General features: G+C 45.1%; 1 protein-coding gene across 3 annotated transcripts in view; it reads right to left on the bottom strand.

Annotated features, from left to right (window-relative positions):
* Nucleotides 1-233: 233 nt before the first annotated feature.
* The window catches only part of ACTN2 (actinin alpha 2), a 71,667-nt gene continuing 53,888 nt past the window's right edge, over nucleotides 234-18,012 (bottom strand). For all 3 annotated transcript variants that reach the window (XM_042961193.1, XM_042961191.1, XM_042961192.1), the window contains 9 exons: nucleotides 15,133-15,241; nucleotides 13,320-13,460; nucleotides 10,939-11,121; nucleotides 8,997-9,131; nucleotides 7,683-7,862; nucleotides 6,895-7,041; nucleotides 3,395-3,460; nucleotides 2,127-2,285; nucleotides 234-463 (listed from right to left, as the gene is read on the bottom strand). In XM_042961193.1, the coding sequence (XP_042817127.1) occupies nucleotides 305-463; nucleotides 2,127-2,285; nucleotides 3,395-3,460; nucleotides 6,895-7,041; nucleotides 7,683-7,862; nucleotides 8,997-9,131; nucleotides 10,939-11,121; nucleotides 13,320-13,460; nucleotides 15,133-15,241 (1,279 nt within the window). In that variant the 3' untranslated portion in view covers nucleotides 234-304. The remainder of the gene's footprint in view (nucleotides 464-2,126; nucleotides 2,286-3,394; nucleotides 3,461-6,894; nucleotides 7,042-7,682; nucleotides 7,863-8,996; nucleotides 9,132-10,938; nucleotides 11,122-13,319; nucleotides 13,461-15,132; nucleotides 15,242-18,012) is intronic.

Below are 18,012 nucleotides of genomic sequence, written 5' to 3' on the forward strand. Positions count from 1 at the left end.
GGGGGCCTCCTAATTTCATACTACACAAGTAATTTGCTTTATCAAAGAAAACAAGAAAAACCTGCTATCTCCTTGTATTTACCTAAAAATCCAGAAATAAAGAAACCTACTTACAAAGCACGCTACCTCATACACTGTAGAAACTTAATCTCAGCCAAGTTACACTGCTGCCAATCACTGAGCTGCAAAGTGTTTCTTTCTCTCTCTCTTAACTTAATAAAGCTTGTCAAAGGTTCCAAGAAACCAACTGTGACTTCGGCTTTTATTGCGTTCTGATGGGATCAGTGGTTACAGGGCCCCAGCATCACAGATCACTCTCCCCATACAGGGCGGAGGAGAACGCGGTGTAATCCAGGGCGCCGGGCACGCTGCCCGGCCCGGAGTAGGCGGGCATCCTCTTGATGCAGTACTGGGCCTGATCTGGTGGCAGCTCTCGACGGAGCTCTTCTGCCAGGATGTACGGCTGGAAAAAAAACACACACAAGTGTCGGTTAAGATCAGTGGCAGAAAACACAGGAATGTCAGCGGCGTTGATACTTACACATCGCCTGCATCTGTTGGATTTAAACAAAGGATCGAAGTCGGGGGTCTAACAGGGGCGGTAGCGGACAATGGACGGAAGGCTGCGTTTCACTCCTAAGAGCGTATGTGCAAGGTGATTTGTCTTGTGGCCAGAGCAGGAAATCGTAATATGCTTCATAAAGGCAGAGGGAGGACTATCACCAGTATTCCTCAAAATGAGCCATAATGCAAGGGGAAAATACTACAGCCTAAGATTCACACTGGAAAGATAAAGGGACAGTTGGTTTATATCATACACTGATGAGAATATAGGGATGGTTACTTAACGTGATCAACGTTTTCTTTTTTTTAACGTATGTGATTGTGTTTTTAGGAAATGGAGTCATTTTCCTACTCAGTTTATTATAAAGCTAACTGTGCCACTGGAGAAAACCTCTTTCTAAAGCAAAATAAAATTAACATTAGCAATGGATTTTTTTTTCTTTTTTTTTTTTCTTTTTTTTTTTGGGGTAAATGTCAAATGTCCAACAGGAAACAGCATAATTCTAGTAAAACAGACTGGCTGGGGGCAGCTGGGTGGCTCAATTGGTTAAGTGTCTGACTTCAGCTCAGGTTGTGATCCCACAGTTCGTGAGTTCAAGCCCCGCATTGGGTTCTATGCTGACAGCTTGGAGCCTAGAGCCTGCTTCGGATTCTGTGTGTCCCTCTCTGTCTGCCCCTCCCCTGCTCACACTATCTCTCTCTCTCAAAAATAAATAAACATTAAAAAAAAATTTTAAAAACCAGACTGGTTGGTGAGAGTCAAAAAAATAAATAGCAAATACACTATAACTTATAGTAGTTTTCTTATGGGGTGGGTGCATTAGATGAGCTTTGCTTTATTACCTCCTCTCCCTCTACCCCCACTCTCATGAGAACAGGATGAATTTTAAAATAAACATTATTGTTTTTAGGATAGTTTAACTTATCTGATGTTTTAAGGTAATAAGCATGGCCATGCTGATGTTTTAACACCCTAAATTCCTCTTCCCTCTCAGCCAGAACACAGAATAAAAGAATCATGTCCCACATTGAATTTATACATACTGAGATGTTATTGTTTGGGGAATGAGATTCAAAAATCTTGAACATGCAATTAAACTCCTACTTCATTTCTAGCCCACACGTAATGAAAAGCCTGCCAATATTTTAAATGACCGAATGGCTATATTTAACTTTGCTCCCGTGGTTGGGCACAAAGTTGAGGTCACTGATCCTTAAGAAAAGGTTCCCGGTTCCACGGTATCTGATTTGTGTGGCATCTACTGACCCAGAATGTAAAATGGCATTTAACCAGTGAAGCACAGAAAAAAACTCTACAAAATATGCACTTGGTTCCTTCTGTCAAATTCACTGTGAGGCCCACACAAAGTGCCAGGAACAGAATGTCTGTGTTTTCTCTGTTCTGTGTTTGCCATCGTTAGGTTTACTTGCTGCTTTTTGATTTCAATGCTGATGTGGTACAAAATATCAAAATGGTTTTTACTTGGCAACGCTGTTTCTTGTTTTACCAGATCAATGCACCCGACTACCACAAAAGCAGAAGGAAATCTGTCACTGCAGACCTTATCAGAAGCCAGGATCCGGAAGGAGGCAATGACCTGCTCGGCTGTGTCCGTGTCCGCCGTCTCTCTAGTCATGAAGTCGATGAAGGACTGGAAGGTGACGGTGCCCTGTCCATTGGGATCCACCAGGGTCATGATGCGGGCAAATTCAGCTTCGCCCTGAGGCAAGGTTGCAAAGAAACATGTAATTCAACGGGACACAACCCTCAATGAGGCCTTTTTACCTCCCGACATGCAAATTCCTTAGCGTCTGAAAATTTAAATAGCGACTTAAGTTTATTGCCATGAAATGATGTTACAAGTTGCTGTAGCATCAAGCCAGAAGCTGCTGAAGGTCAGAATTCCTTCCTCCCTCTGACCCATGTAGCCTTCAGGCCTTAACATATTTCCGGAAGAGGACTTCAGAGAGAAAGAGAGATGGGCCTTTTCTCGGACTCCAATCAATCAACAAGAGTAACATTGCTAAATGGAAGGCAGTTCAGAACGTGGCTCTCATGATTTTTATTGTAAGGGTCTGAGAAGAACCAAAGTAGCTCAGGTTCAAAATCCACATTGATGGGTAATAGAGAAGCCGGGGTATACTGTAAATGTAAGATTTTCTTAGCTGATTTATTACTAAAAAAGTTTTTACCTTCTAAGATATTAGTGGGAAAAGCACTTTGAAAATCATCAGGCTACTAAATATCATTCAAGTGTATACACTTTATAAAGGATAAACTGTACAGTATATGAATTACATCTCAACATGGCTGTTAACAAATGATCAGAAGGGGTGCCTGGGTGGCTCAGTCGGTTAAGCATCCGACTCTTGATTTCAGCTCAGGTCTCCATCTCACCTCCTTCTAACGGTTCATGAGATCCAGCCCCACGCTGGGCTCTGTGTTGACAGTGTGGAGCCTGCTTGGGATTCCCTATCTCCCTCTCTCTCTGCCCCTCCCCTGCTCATGCTCTCCTTCAACTCCCCCCCCCCACCTCAAATAAATAAACTTCAAAAAAAAAACTTTAAAGAATAAAAAAAAAATCATCAGAAAACTTCATGTTCTCTTCTTTTATTAGAAAATAAAAATCTGACCAATTCCTGAATAAACACACATATTCTGGCTCTGTGAAATTCTTTCTATATAGTAGCAGGCAAGCCTTCAAAAATATCCTATACGATGAAAGTGCACTGATCCCAAGTGTGCCATCCTAATTTAAGTGAGTCACCTCCTAGAAGTCCAAAGTCAATAAACTATCAAATCTTAGTAAAATTTTCACTTCTGTCTTACCAAATCATAACCCATGGAAATCAAGCAGGCTCGGAAATCTTCATGATCCATCAGGCCATTCTTCCTCTGCCAACAAAGAAAATGAACAGAGAAGCTGAACGTTAGGGACGGATCAAGTAAGAATCCAGTAAGAATCCAGTAAGAGAAGGGCCATGTTGAGCCCTGCCGAAGAGACTGTAAAGGTCACTCTATTTATCAGGGGATGGGGCTAACACGGGGATGTTACAAAATAGTTTCTTAAAAAGGAAAAAGGAGGGCAATGCCTGGGTGGCTCAGTTGGCTGAGTGTCCGACTTCGGCCCAGGTCATGATCTCACGGTTGGGGGAGTTCGAGCCCCGTGTCGGGCTCTCTCTGGTCAGCTTGCTTCGGATCCTCTGTCCCCCTCTCTCTCTCTGTCCCCCCACCCTGCTCATTCTCTCTGTCTCAAAATAAATAAACTTAAAAAAAAAAAAAGGAAAAAAGTGGAAAGGGGGCTAACCACCAGACAAAAATTAAAAGAGATTACACTTGCAAGAAAGCAGCAGGAAAAAAACCACCTAGTGCCAAGAGAATGGCCCGGTCAGAACTAACTACTGCCACCTACTGATGACAGATCACTAATGGTCCAGAGAAATTATCACGCTCTCATGGCCCCAGGCGGTCCTCTTTATGAAGCTCCCGGAAGACACCAGCATTCCTAGGACTCCCACAATGGCACAGCGACCCCCAAATCACTCTCCGGCTCGTGGGCCAGGATGGAGCGGCCCTCCCACGCATCAGACAGCCATGCTCGGAAATGCAGTGGGCGTCTGCCCAGAGCAGCGTGCAAGAAGGCCCAAAGGGACGACGGCTGTCACAGCCGAGGAAAGGCCGGGTCAGGACAAACACTGCCCTCAACTCTACAGATACCCAGGTGTCCCCACAAAGCCCTGGGTGTGATAGGAAGTGCGTGCCGTGCTGAAGATTTTCTTGCAAGTATTGAGGAGACAGCTAAGGCTCAGCATCAGTATGAACTTAAAAATAAGAAAACACCTTTAAGGTTATTTTTTGACATTTTCACTTGCCCATGAAATGGCCCGTCCCAGAAGCGAATGGCAAGTTGTTTTCCTATGAATGGAAACTGCACATGTCTGTTCTCATGCCTGTGCCTGGGGCTCAGTCACTGACCTGCCCTCCCGGGAACATGCTTTCCTACCTCACTGACACTTATTTCAGGCTGACTTTCCTTACTTCTCTTTCCCTGGTTCCTCTGCCTCCTTCACACACAGTTAATTCCCCACAGTCTGGGCCCTTCCCTCTTCCTGCTCTCCAGGCTGTGCTGCCACAAACACCAGCACGTGGGGACCCCTGCAGGGCTCAGCCCTGAGCCCTAACCGGGTTGCCAGCTGGCCAGGGCACCTCTTCACACAATGCTCACTCCACTTGCACGGCACTCCTGTTCTCATGCCCTCAAGGCTTGGAATATCCATGTTGTTTGTAATCTCTCTCTCTCCTCCGCCCCCCAATCCTGTGGTTACGTTCTCCCCGATTTCTGTCTCAGCGAATCTCAGCTCTGCCCTCTTGTCCTCACTTGTACCTCTGCTATGCCCCCGCCCAGGAACTCCCGTTCCTCTCCTCTCCCTTCTCCAAGAGCCTCCGGTCTGTGCCTCCACTGCCCGCCCCCTACCGTCCAGTCCAGTCCAGTCCATCGTAGCCACTGCAGCCAGGCACGTTTTTTCTGAAACACAGCCACGATCAGGTTACGTCTGTGCTCTGAAAGCCCAGCAAGAATTCCCTCAGGGCACATCCGCTGGGTCCTCTGCCATTCCTAACCCTTACTGTTCAATGAGAGGACGCGGCAAAGTGGATCCACATTCCCGACAGCTCTCCCCACTAAGTTCAAGCAAACGTCGTTCCCCCCAGGACATACGCTTCTTAACATTGACACGAACTTTTGAACTTGGCAGGTCCTGGGGCGCCTGTGTGGCTCAGTCGGTTAGGTCTTCACTCGGGTCGCCATCTTGCCGTTTGGGAGTTCCAGCTCCGCGACGGGCTGTGTGCTGACAGCTCAGAGCCTGGAGCCTCTCTCTCTCTGCCCCTCCCCTGCTCATGCTGTCTCTCTCTCTCTCTCTCTCTCTCTCTCAAAAACAAATAAACCTTAAAAGAAAAAAAACTTGGCACATCCTGTGTTGCCCTCCTTTGGACTTCAGTTGCAAAAGACCATCTCGTTATCTTGGATTCAAATAAATGTGCTTTTTCCTGTGAGGCGGCCCCAGTGAGGGAGAGAGGTCCTCCAAGGAGCCCGGCTGGGTTTGTGCGGGGACAGCGATCCCTGACGTGGACTTGAATGTATGGATCGGGTCAGCAGTGGAACATGTTCCTACGCAATAAAGCAGCGCTCACAACATGCTAACTTCTGTACTCCTCTCTGTATTTCACTCTTTATTGTGCCTCAGGCCCCGATCACAGGTCTACAGTCTGAACTCTTTGACAAGTGCACAGCCCAGAGGCATTTTTAAGAACCATCTACTGAAAACTGTAAAGCATACACAGAGTCCTGTTCAGAGTACTGGGATATCCCTTTTTACGGGATTTTTACCAAATGAAAGGTGGTCTTAGAAGTCTCTTTTAGCCATTACGATAAGAAAACTGGGAATTTTCTTACAAAGACTTGGTTTTAAGGGCTCCTGGGTGGCTCCGTCACCTAAGCGTCAGACTTTTCACTCAAGTCATGATCTCACGGTTCGTGGATTCCAGCCACTGTCAATGTCCATGCTGACAGCACAGAGCCTGCTTGGGATCCTTTCTCTCTCCTTCTCTCTCTGTCCCGTCCCCACATGCATTCACTCTCTCTCTCTCTCCCTCTGTCTCTCTGTTCCTCCCTGACCCACACTTTCTCTCTCTCTCTCTAAATAAATGGATAAACCTTAAAAAATTATAATTGGTTTTACTCGCTATTATTCAAATAAAATACCAGGTAATATTTTAGAAACAGCACTTAACTATTTATATGCCTGTACCATGCAAATGATCATCATTCTGTTGGTGCATTTTCCTTAAAACATGTCGTGAGTCAGTTTTATTAATTAAAAAAAATTAAAACAAGCAAACAAATTAAGTTTTATGTGTCAAAATGGTAGGTTAAGTTTTCATTAGGCGCTTTATCTAAGTAGTTACTTAGGAAAAGCATCTCAGAATGTTGTCTTTGAGTCTTTAGAAAAGATCTAAGTCAAACAACCACATCTCATCAAGGATGCACTTTTGCTTGGAACAAATCTAGCTTTGCCATCAACTACAAAGGCATCCGTCAGGTGGTCTGCATAAAGCCACATGTGAACCTTGACTCTGAATCACCTTGAACAACATCAGAGCCTAGCACTTCATCTTTGGTGGCTGTTTTCATTTGGCATTAATTATCCGGTTTCCCTGTAATATCTATTGGGCATTAACACTTAAACTCATAGCACGAATATTAGTTCAAATGCACTTTTTAATGTCCCCAGTATTGCTTTTCGAGTAACTACAGGGAGAGGTAGACGTACCCTGTCAAAGTGGTTGAAGGAAGCCCTGAACTCATTCATCTGCTCTTGGGTGATGCCTTTCGCGTCTCTCGTCAGGATCTGGGTCTCCACTTCATTGATGGTTCTGGCGATGGTCGTCAGCAGCACCTCCCACCCAACACGAATGTGCTACCAAAGCAAAAAGGAAATGATCAGCCCTGGGTCTTATCAGCACATCAATCTTGCCTCCTCATTTTCATAGCCAGAGAGCAGACTCAAAGGAAAGTAAGTAGGGCTTACCAAACTCTTTCATTATTCCATTCTAATTTTTCACTCTTCCTAAGACTCTGTAGTAGGAAGTGCTCAGAAGTGAGAGTGGGGGTTCTAACGGTGGTGACTGGCACTTCGTAAACAAAACATACAATACAGAGTCTATTTGTCATTACAAATATCTTTCCATTTACCAAATAGCAGGAAGGGCCCTGGATTGCACCTGCTCACTCCAAGGACAGGAAATTGGGCCAAACTGGTAGCAATGTTAACCATTTGTTTTGGCTTTCAAAGCAGTGCACTGGATTCATTGTCATGATGATGATGATGGTGATGGTGGTGGTGACCATGGAAACCAACAATTTTATAGTGCTTGATCTAGTTCACAAAGCTTTTTCACATATAGTGATGGGGAAGGCCTGAAGATCCCTAACTTCCACCGTGCAGAACTTCACAGGAACAGACACAGACAACTGTGGGTGAGGGGGAAACACCCCAAGAGAAGGTGAGATGGTCACGACTAAAAGCCACAGCGACCCCCGCCTGTGTGGCCGCTGTACCTCCATGGTGTAATTGGTGTGCTTGTTGTCAAAGACCAGGGCCTCCTGGATGAGCTGATGGTCTCCCTCTAGCTTGTCGATGTTGTTCTTGTAGTTGATGATGTTGTGCTCATACTGCTTCAGCTGGTTCATCTGGTCTTCCAGGGCTCCTGTGATCTGGATGGAGCTCCGGGCAATCTCCTGACGGAGGCAAGAGGAGGGAAGAAACGGGTGAGTGGGCCTCTACGACGACCGTGTGGGAGTCCCAGTTCCTGATGCTGCTGCAGATGCCATGCTGGCATTCAGCTGCAGCCAGAGTCACGGGATTTTCTCAGGTGGGGTGGGAAACGGGGCAGGACCACAGTGTGAAAGCAGCTCTGGTTATGATTCATCTACAGGGTGGGGAAAAATCAACCGAGAGCCGAAAGAGCAAAGCAGGAAGAGGGGTGAGCGTTTTCTCAGCCTCCTTCCACTAAAGACGGAAGCCTGCCTGGGTCAGCGCTGCCCTGTTCTGGAGGCGGCGGTGTGATGTTCTTCATGAAACGAGCTGTGGACAGATGGAAGACCACTGGAGAGTCAAAAGAATTTCTTATAGTTTTATATGTTCTCCCTTTAAGAAAGAAGGTAACAATTTACCACCATAGGAGGTTGGGAGAAACACAAGAAGGGCAATATATGTCTCTTGGCTATTCTCAGGGATAAAATGAACCCAGAAATCAGTGTCATTCAAAGATCACTTTTCCTTAAATGTTCTGAAAATGCAAAATATCTGCTTTATTTAAAAAAAAAAAAAAATTTAAGTTTATTTATTTTGAGAGAGACAGAGGTAGCATGAGTCGGGAAGGGGCAGGTAGAGAGGGAGTGAGAGAGAATCCCAAGCAGGCTCCCAAGGCAGGGCTCGAACCCATGAAACCGTGTGATCGTGATCTGTCCGAACCAAGAGTTGGACACTTAACCGACTGAGCCACCCAGGTGCCCTTGCAAACGCAATCTTTGTGACTCTTCACATGTCCTCCTTAGGGATGGATGGTTTAAAATCTAGGTCCCACAGAAGCTAAGCACTGAGAAAGAGCCCCGTCATCCTTTTTAATGACACAATGAACGGATGGCAGCATGAACAGCCCGGTCCCCGTTAGCGTGCCCCCACACACCGCACCAGTGTCCACAGGCCACAAAAGCTCATCAGGAGCCCAAAAGAGCAAAGCCCAGCATGACAGGAAGGGCCCTCCCAGATTGAGGGGAGCAACCGGGAGCAGAAGAGGTGTCATCGTTGGGTCAACTCAGGGACTAATTTTGAGGCTGGGGAAAAGCTCTCTGTGAAGGGCGCCACACTACCTCCATCTTGTTCTGGATCCACGGCCCGATGGCATTGGCCTGGGCAGCAAACTGGCGCCGCAGACGCTCATTGGCATGCTGACGGGCCAGCTCCTCCTGCAGGGACTGATCCCGGATGGGCACAAGCTGCTTCACCTGTCAGGGACCAAGGGCAACAGGGATAAGACACCAGCTTTCTTCCAACAGGAGTGACCGAGATATGTGCTGGGAGTCCAGAGCGGAGGGGTGGAAACAGAGAGGGCGGGGGGAGTGGGGGCCCCCACTACAGGAACCAAAGGGAGAGCTCAGTCTAGTCCTGATGGCCCCCCCCCCCCAGTGCCTGCTGAAAACCTGGATGCATCTGCATTAGGGACACGGACATTCCTCCAGGCAGGGGCTCCCTGCAGAGGATTTGTGAACTTGACTGAGGGAAAGCGGACATCTTTATTTTCACTACCTCTAATTGAAAGTTAGTGTTTCCTTCGATTACGAATGTGGGCAGCAAATCCACAGTAGTATTTAGCAGTACTGTGACTTGATCACGGTAGAAATCACAGACATTCTCATATAACGTGAGTTCTCTGTGAATCCACAAAGGAGCTACCTCAGAAGTCTTTTTTGGGTCTTCTGCAAAACTGCTGCCACAGACGTTACCATTCATAATGTCCCTTTCACAAAAATCCACGTGTCCAATTTGCTTTTTAACTTCGCGCTGGGAGAAATGTTTGCCCCACTTGAAGAAATGACAGATTTCCCTTCTCTTCAGGGGAACTACTTAGCTCAACATGTTTCCCTTTCCATGTCGGCTGTCAGAAGGCTGCAGCTAAATTTGAAGTCAGTCCCCGTCTCCCAGATAAACGCTCTCCTTGCCGTACCTGTTTTTCTCCTCTTTTGCACTGTTGACAACTACACAATTGTCGTACGCATGTTTCTGTACGAGGCCACCTCCGATCCACTAGGTGGACTTATTCCTTGGAGGCCACGTGGTGGCACACACAGATAGCTGGGCTATCGTTTAAACCGTGGAAATAAATCTTTCTTAAGAGTAAGACAAAAAGGCTCAAATGATCCCATTTGGACTATAATTAAATCCGTGGACAGTTTCCCAAAATCTAAAGGGCTGCAAGTTAGCAGGAATACTTTCCCTCCCTAGTTTTCTGAGCAATTTTTCTGCATTTAAAATTTCACACACATTTGGGAAATGTCTACCCCACATTCTAAAAATTCTTTAATGAAGTTCTTACGGTAGGCAAGCTCGAGTGCACCCAATTTCCAGCTGGGGTTTTAAAAATGGTTTCCCTTATGGTATTAGCATCCTGGCCTGTACTGATTTTGCCAACATTTTGTAAGATTTTCCTTAAAGAAAAACATTTCTGCTTTCTTTCCTTACAAACCCAAGACTGCCGAGTGGCATTTAAGAGTTTAACTTACTTCATCTGCTAGAAACAAGACAACTAGCCCAAAATGGAGTTACTTAGGCTAAGCCTCATGTCACCAACTGGAGAACTCAATTACAGTTTCAGGTTGCCCAGGAATGGAATCTTAAACTGGCCAATCACCTGATCCGCACTAGTTAGGTCATCGGCTGACAGACAGACCCCCACCATCCCCTGAAGGAAAGTAACCTTGCAATAACCAACCAGCTTTTTTCGCCTAGTATAATTTCCTTGTTCCCGCTCCCCCTCTGCCCACAAAAGTCTTTCACTTCGTACAGCTCCCAGAGCTCCTTTGTAGCTGCCGGATGGGATGTTTGCAGGATTCGAATCGATTTTGGCTCAAATAAACTCTTAAATTTTTACTATGCCTCAGTTTACCTTCAAACACATCTGTGACATTCGGGGCAAAGGAAAACCCCAATCGTGATGCAAATCAGTCACTCTGGTTCCCCAAGTTTTTACCTCTCCCCTCAGCCTCGGCTTCAGGAGTGCCCACCCTGCCCCACAGCCGGTCCTCAGTCACCCACCTTGTCCCACTTGGCCCGGAGCTCATCCACGGTCACAGTGCTGTAGGGATTGCTGGAACTGATTCTGATGCTGTAGCTCTGGATCACTTTCTCCACCTCGTTCTGGATGGCCATGATGGACTGCCGCTCACCATCTGCCTCGGGCAGCGTGGCCTTGAACTGCTCGTGGGCAGTGATCAGACTCTAACCCAGAGACGAAAGTGGGGAAAACGTTATGACAGCGCGAATGTTATAGGCTGCGACGTTCCCTTCTGCACACGTGCAAATGCCTTTTTTAATTGCAGGAATCTCTGCGGGGAAACAAATTCTGGATGTTTCAAAGATGCTATTTTGTGCACAGGAGTTCCTCAGAAATGGAAAAAGGACACCAGGATGATGAAGTGATGGCTAGTAATCCAAAGTCTTCAAAAAAAAAAAAAAAAAAAACCCATCATTTTCTTTTTAAACAAAAATCATGTTTGCGTTCACAATTTTTTATTTTATTGAATGTCTATTTATTTTTGAGAGAGAGACAGACAGAATATGAGTGGGAAAGGGGTAGAGAGAAAGGGAGATACAGAATCTGAAGCAGGCTCCAGGCTCTGAGCTGTCAGCACAGAGCCCAAAGTGGGGCTCGAACTCACAAACCAAGAGATCATGACCTGAGCTGAAGTGGGATGCTCAACCAGCTGAACCATCACTTCCGCTTCCCCAGCTACTATTTAGGTCTTACCCTCCACTGACAAACAGAACTTAACTGCCCTTCCTAACCTCTGCAGTCCAACAAGAGAACATAACATTTGCTGTCTTTCTATTTAAAGACCACCAGGAAATACATCTCTCGAAAAGAAAAGGCGGCAAAAACCAATTTGTTCCTCTACGTCTTTAAAAACCTCCATGGGGATGCCTGGGTGGCTCAGCCAGTTGAGTACCCAGCTCTTGGTTTCAGCTCAGGTCACGATCTCTCGGTTTCATGCATTCGAGCCCCGCATCAGGCTCTGCGCTGACAGTGTGGAGCCTGCTTGGGATTCTCTCTCTCCCTCTCTCTCTGCCCCTCTCCCACTCACACTGTCTCTCTTTCAAAATAAAGAAAAAAAAAAAAGCCTCTCCTCTGGCCCTAAGGTGTAAGACCTCAGCCCCTTGGTTCTGGTGTCTGTAGGTGCCATGGAAACCACAGTCTGCCATGCTAACGGTCGCTTCAGGCGCTGCAATATAGAGTGACCTTTCACTAAACACAGAAACTGCTTCATGCATCAGGTAGAGCTTCCACGACACTTAGAAATCTCACTTATTCCAAAAATAAAGGATTTCGGGTTGCTAACCTCTGCTTCAGAGCTCATGCAAAAAACGCAATGTTCAACAAAGTAATTTCTTTCCCCCTCCACCCAGGTGCAAATAGAACACTCTAGAACGCTCCTGAGCAGGGAGAGGTGGGTCCAAATCCCAACCTTTAGCATTCTTTATATTTGGATTCTTTTTGATGACTATTTTACAGAAAGAAGAATTTGAAAGTATTTCCCTTTCTATTCCATTGTACATCAAGTTCATGGTACACTGGTCTCTCAACAAACTGGGTCCTGGCTATTTGAGAGTAACTCTCCTCCCTCACGTGACTCCTGAAAAGTCTTATTTACAAACTTTGAAGTTCCAGAAGAAATCAGAAGCAGAACATTTTGGTCTGTGGGAGACAGGAGGTGCTGCTTCATGGTTTCTTTTGCTTTATGACCCAGCAAAAGTATATAGATCTTAATAAAGAGTCGTGTGGATATATTTGCAAAGTACTTGGGGCGACTGGGTGGCTCAGTCGGTTAAGTGTCTGACTTCAGCTCAGGTCATGATCTCGCAGTCTGTGAGTTCGAGCCCTGCGTCGGGCTCTGTGCTGACAGCTCAGAGCCTGGAGCCTGCTTCGGATTCTGTGTCTCCCTCTCTCTCTGCCCCTCTCCGGCTCACACTCTTTCTCTCTCTCTGTCTCAAAAATACATAAATGTTAAAAAAAAAAATTAAGAAAGTACTTAACGCAGCAGCCAATAAACTCACAACTTTCCGTGGATACCTCCCAAGAGCGTATAGGTCTATTTTGCTCGATGATTCCACAGTATGTTTTAAAAACAGGCCCTTTTAGATGTATTCACCATTGTCTGATTGATATGAATTTAGCTGCAGCCAATAGCAGTATACCCATTTTTAAGCTAAAGATCAAGGGGTAATTTTGGCTTCCTAGTTAACATTTTCCTCAGGGGAAAAAAATAAACAAAAACAAACAAAAACAAACAACAAAAAACAAAAACAAAAGAAGCAAGAAGAAGCAACGAAACAAAAAAGAATTCTAAGTTTTTAAAAATTGCAGTTCATTTCTAGTACGGCAGGAGTCCGGGGGTTCGGGGGAGGGGGGGTTCGGTTACCTGGATCTCCTCGATGCTGTGCACAATAAACATGTCCTGCAGATCCTCCATAGCTCCTTCCATCCAGTTGTTGAAAGGGGCAGCTCTCTTGGCAAACTCCAGGTGAAGCTGATCGATGGTTTCTAGCAATTTCTCAGTTCTCTGGAGATCAGTGAAATAGGAGTGTTATCCTAGATTGATAAACTGTTCTCCGAAGACACAAACGTGCATTCCAGGACAATAAACTCTCCTCTGACATCGTGTTCATCGCAACACGCTCTCACCACTAGCTCGTGCGTCCCAAAGATTAGCCAACGTCCAATGAGGAGACTGAGCCCTGCAGGTCTCTGAAGTGCCTTCCAAATCAAAAAAGGATTGAGTAACAGCCAGCGCAGCCTTGTTTTGAAAGAATGCTCTGCTAAGTGCTACTTTTTTTGAAAACTGAGAATCCGCATGGGGGATATAGTAACTTGCTTTCAGCTAAAGCAGTACCTTTAAGGTTAGATCTGATTCCCTAACGATGTTAACCAGAACATCCAGGGCATCTTCCTCATTTTATACACAACGGTGTGCAGAGAAGATGCACGCCTTTCCCAGAAGTCACCTGCCTAAGTGAAGACGACAGAAGAACTACAATTTAATGTCCTCAAATCTTCATTCGGGATTTAATACAGAGATCTTCTTTGCCCTTCTGGGCACGGGGAAGCACCTGGCTTCGAGCCACAGAGAACACTGTAACTGTTTCATCTGACAGAGATGATGGGGGCAGACAGGGAAAACAAGCATGCCCTATCTAGAGATGTCCCATAGTTATTCATTTTTTCCTCCTGCCCTAAAATCTTGGAGGGGTCTCTGTTTGCCTGGTGCTTCTTCTCTCAACCTTCCTTTCTTTAGATGGATATGCTAACAGCCATTTGGCATCTAGGAAGCTTGATATCACATATTATAAAATTTTCATCAGGGGCGCCTGGGTGGCTCAGTCGGTTGAGCATCTGACTTTGGCTCAGGTCATGATCTCACAGTTCATGGGTTCGAGCCCCGCATCGGGCTCTGTGCTGGCAGCTCAGAGCCTGGAGCCTGCTTTGGGTTCTGTGTCTCCCTCTCTCTCTGCCCCTCCCTCACTCATGCTCTGTCAGTCAAAACTAAACATTAAAAAATGTTAAAAAAATAATAATAAAATAAAAGTTTCATCAGACTCAGAAAACTGGTCACTGCTTCCTTCCTTTGCAGCGTACGTGTGCGTGTTCCATGGGGAGAGACAACGGGGCACAGCCACCTACCAGCCACTTCCTGTTGCTTATCCAACTCTTCTACTTGAATAAGGCCAAGTTCATCCTGGATCTGTTTCATTTCCCTTTATCCTCCAACATTTGTTGCCATTTTCCCTTTGCCCACCTGCAAGTGAAGTTCTTCCTGATTCCCTGACTCCATCACAGCTCAATTTACTCTTTAGAGAAGGCCCTTTGTAAATTCACTATAATCACTACCTGATACAAAATGGATTTATACCATAATCTTACTACCCCTGGATTTTTCTTTTTATTTCAAAAGTATGCTTCACTGAAAAAACAAAAAACAAAAACAACCAATGCTTCACTGGAAATAGAAAGTATGGCTCCCCGGGGGAAAAAAAAAGCACGCTTCACTGCTGTTCGGATAAATACAGTACAAAACCACCAACTATACATTTCCCACTTTCTCCTATTTTTCATATTCTCTGTGGTGGCTCCTTTCATGAGACAACCTGTTGTGTTTTACACACATCACACCACAGAAAAACAAAAACAGGAACTTAAGAGCTTCTAAGAAAAGATTTCATGTCAACAGGCTTCACCTCCAAGGCTTCTCTCCTCTTCTGAGTAAGCGTTCCCAATCTGTCCCACTGGTCACAGATTTTCTGGCACCGATCATTGACATTCACAGCATCATGGTAGTCCAGTTCACTGTTAGAAGTGAAAAGAAAGATTAACTTTCCCTGATGCTATCAGGAAAATGGACATGGGCTCAAAATAAACAGATTTTTTTTTTTTAAATATCAAAGATCTGATAGAAAAATGGCAGGGTATTTTGGGGTTTTATTAACTGCCACCACTGCAAACAGGATCATTACTCTTCGACGGACTACAAGAAAAATTAGTAAAACTCTTGCTGGTCAAACAGTTTTCTGAATAGACAGAAATGCTGTCTTCTCAGTGTCCCCAGCTAACTCCATTCTCCCTTGGTTTTCTTGGCCAGGCCCCCAGAGTATTATTTTTAAGTAGCGATGTACCTGTAAATGAAGCCAACCATCTGACCTGGAGGACAGTCCTGTGGGCCGCCTGAAGCCACAGTGACTGGAACACCAAAGTGAGTCAAGGGGGAGGGAGGTATCGGCTTGCACCCCATTGTGTCCTTGGCTCCCCTCAAAGGGCACAGGCCTTGCGGCTGGGATGGAGCACTGAGTCCAGAAGGGGCACTGTGACTTTATCTAGCATTGCAAGGACTTTGAAAAACCAGCAGAACACAGCCCTTCCTCTTCCAAGCAAAAGTTCTGAATTGTCTAATGCCACTGGTGTGACAGTAAGAACAAAATGACTTCTTGCTAAATAACTATTCTTCCTCACCAACCCCCTCTCCTTTGTAAGGTGAAGTAATTTGAACTTAGGATTAATGTTTTTTGGTTTTTTGAGAGAAAGAAAGAGAGAGAGAGTGTGTGTGTGAGCAGAGGAGGGGGAGACAGAGGAGGGGGAGATAGTGTGTGAGCAGAGGGGCAGAGAGAGAGGGAGACACAGAATCGTAAGTAGGCTCCAGGCTCTGAGCTGTCAGCACAGAGCCCAACACGGGGCTTGAACCCACGAACCGCAAGATCATGACCTGAGCCAAAGCTGGACACTTAAACAACTGAGCCACCCAGGCGCCCCTGAACTTAGCATTAAAACAAATTTCAAACTAGAAGGTTAACCTAGTATTGCTGGGGATAAAAAGTTGGAATGATGTATAAAATGTAATCACCCTTTCAGTTAAGATAAAAATTTGATTCACAGAGGTTTAAAGACACCTTTGGCGGACTCCTCTGTCATGAACAGTCCAAGATAAGACAGCTTTAAGGAAAATCCCTCCCCTCCAGCCAAATTCATTTCCCTGAGACTTAAGCTTGTTTATTTCTTCTTTGACCTTAGCTTAAGGCAATGGTTGTTCACCCTGTGCTTTTCTTTTCCTCTTAAATAATATTAACTTGTCCTTATTGAATGTTATTGCCTCTGCCACTGAATGCATGTGGTTGTGATCTGAGTGTTCTTTTCAGTGGGTAAAGCTTGTCCAGCTCTTACAAGCAGCCTTTTACATACACATACACATCACCAGTCTGAGACAGACTTAACTTCTTGTGTTCTTTGCTATAACCCAAAAAACCCCAAAATGCACCACCAATTTGCACAGCCTTGAATACAAAGTGAAAAGGCTATGGCTCTTCAAAGTGCAAATATTAAAGAGAATAAAGGCTTTGAGAACAAAAACCGAAACATTGAATCCTACAGACCCCATGATGGAGACACCAATGCTCACTTCTCCATAATTACCTTTAGAGGTATATACATTTCTCCTTTTTCTAATTCATTCGTAAGAGTTCCATACATACCTGCTCTCAAGGAGTGAGGGGTTTGCATAACTGTGCACACTTTGAGGGCTGCACAAACACTTTATTATTTTAGGAAAGGTAAAAAGGACAAAGAAGCAATACATTAAAATGAACACGAGGGCACCTGGATGGTTCAGTCTGTTAAGTGTCTCACTTGGGCTCAGGTTATGATCTCACGGTTCATGAGTTCAAGCCCCGCATCGGGTTCTCCAATGTCAGTGCGGAGCCTGCTTTGGATCCTCTGTCTCCCTTTCTCTCTGCCCCTTCCCACTTGCACTCTTCTCTCTCTCTCTCAAAAGTAAACTTTTAAAAAAATTAACAAAAAAAAAGAAGAATGCAGATTTAAATTTTATACCTGCTGCCTCTTTTGACCATGTGAAGAAACAGTCACTGGGGATACCAGGAATGATGATACAAAATTACTACTTAAATGTTATGGGCAACACTTAAAAGCATTCCAAATTACTCACAGGAGTGGTTAAAGGGCATTAAATAGCTTGAGTTCCTTTCATCCCTTATTTTAATTGTAATTGTTAACAAGCAGCCAAACACCCAGTCTTCAAGAACCATGAGAAGATCACGTCAAGACCACAAATACAGTGTACAAATTGGATTATGAAGATCGCAAATAATTAAGAGTTTATTTACCAAGGCTAAAAAAACAGTAGGTTACTCTTAAAAGAGGCCATCGCTGGTAATTAACGAGTTGTGAGGAACACGGAAGTCATAAAAATGTAATGCAGTAAATGTTTATCATATGTTTTTAAAAATTGTTTTGTGACAGTTATTATGTGATTTTAGGCACTCAAACTTCTGCAGCTGTATCAGTGGGACGGGAGTAGGGAATGAAATATTTTATTAATCAAGAGAGTTAGTGTATTTACTTTTTTGTTTTTCAAGTTTATTCTTGAGAGAGAGAGAGAGAAAACACGTGAGTGGGGAAGGGCAGAGAGAGGACAGAGCGAGAATCCCAAGCAGGCTCTGCACTGGCAGCGTAGAGGCCAAATCAGGGCTCCAACTCACAAACCGCGAGATCATGACCTGACCCGAAATCAAGAGTTGGAGGCTCAACTCACGGAGCCACAGAAGTGCCCCTTT

Source organism: Panthera tigris, chromosome D2, assembly GCF_018350195.1.
Source record: "Panthera tigris isolate Pti1 chromosome D2, P.tigris_Pti1_mat1.1, whole genome shotgun sequence".
Taxonomy (NCBI): Eukaryota; Metazoa; Chordata; class Mammalia; order Carnivora; family Felidae; genus Panthera; species Panthera tigris.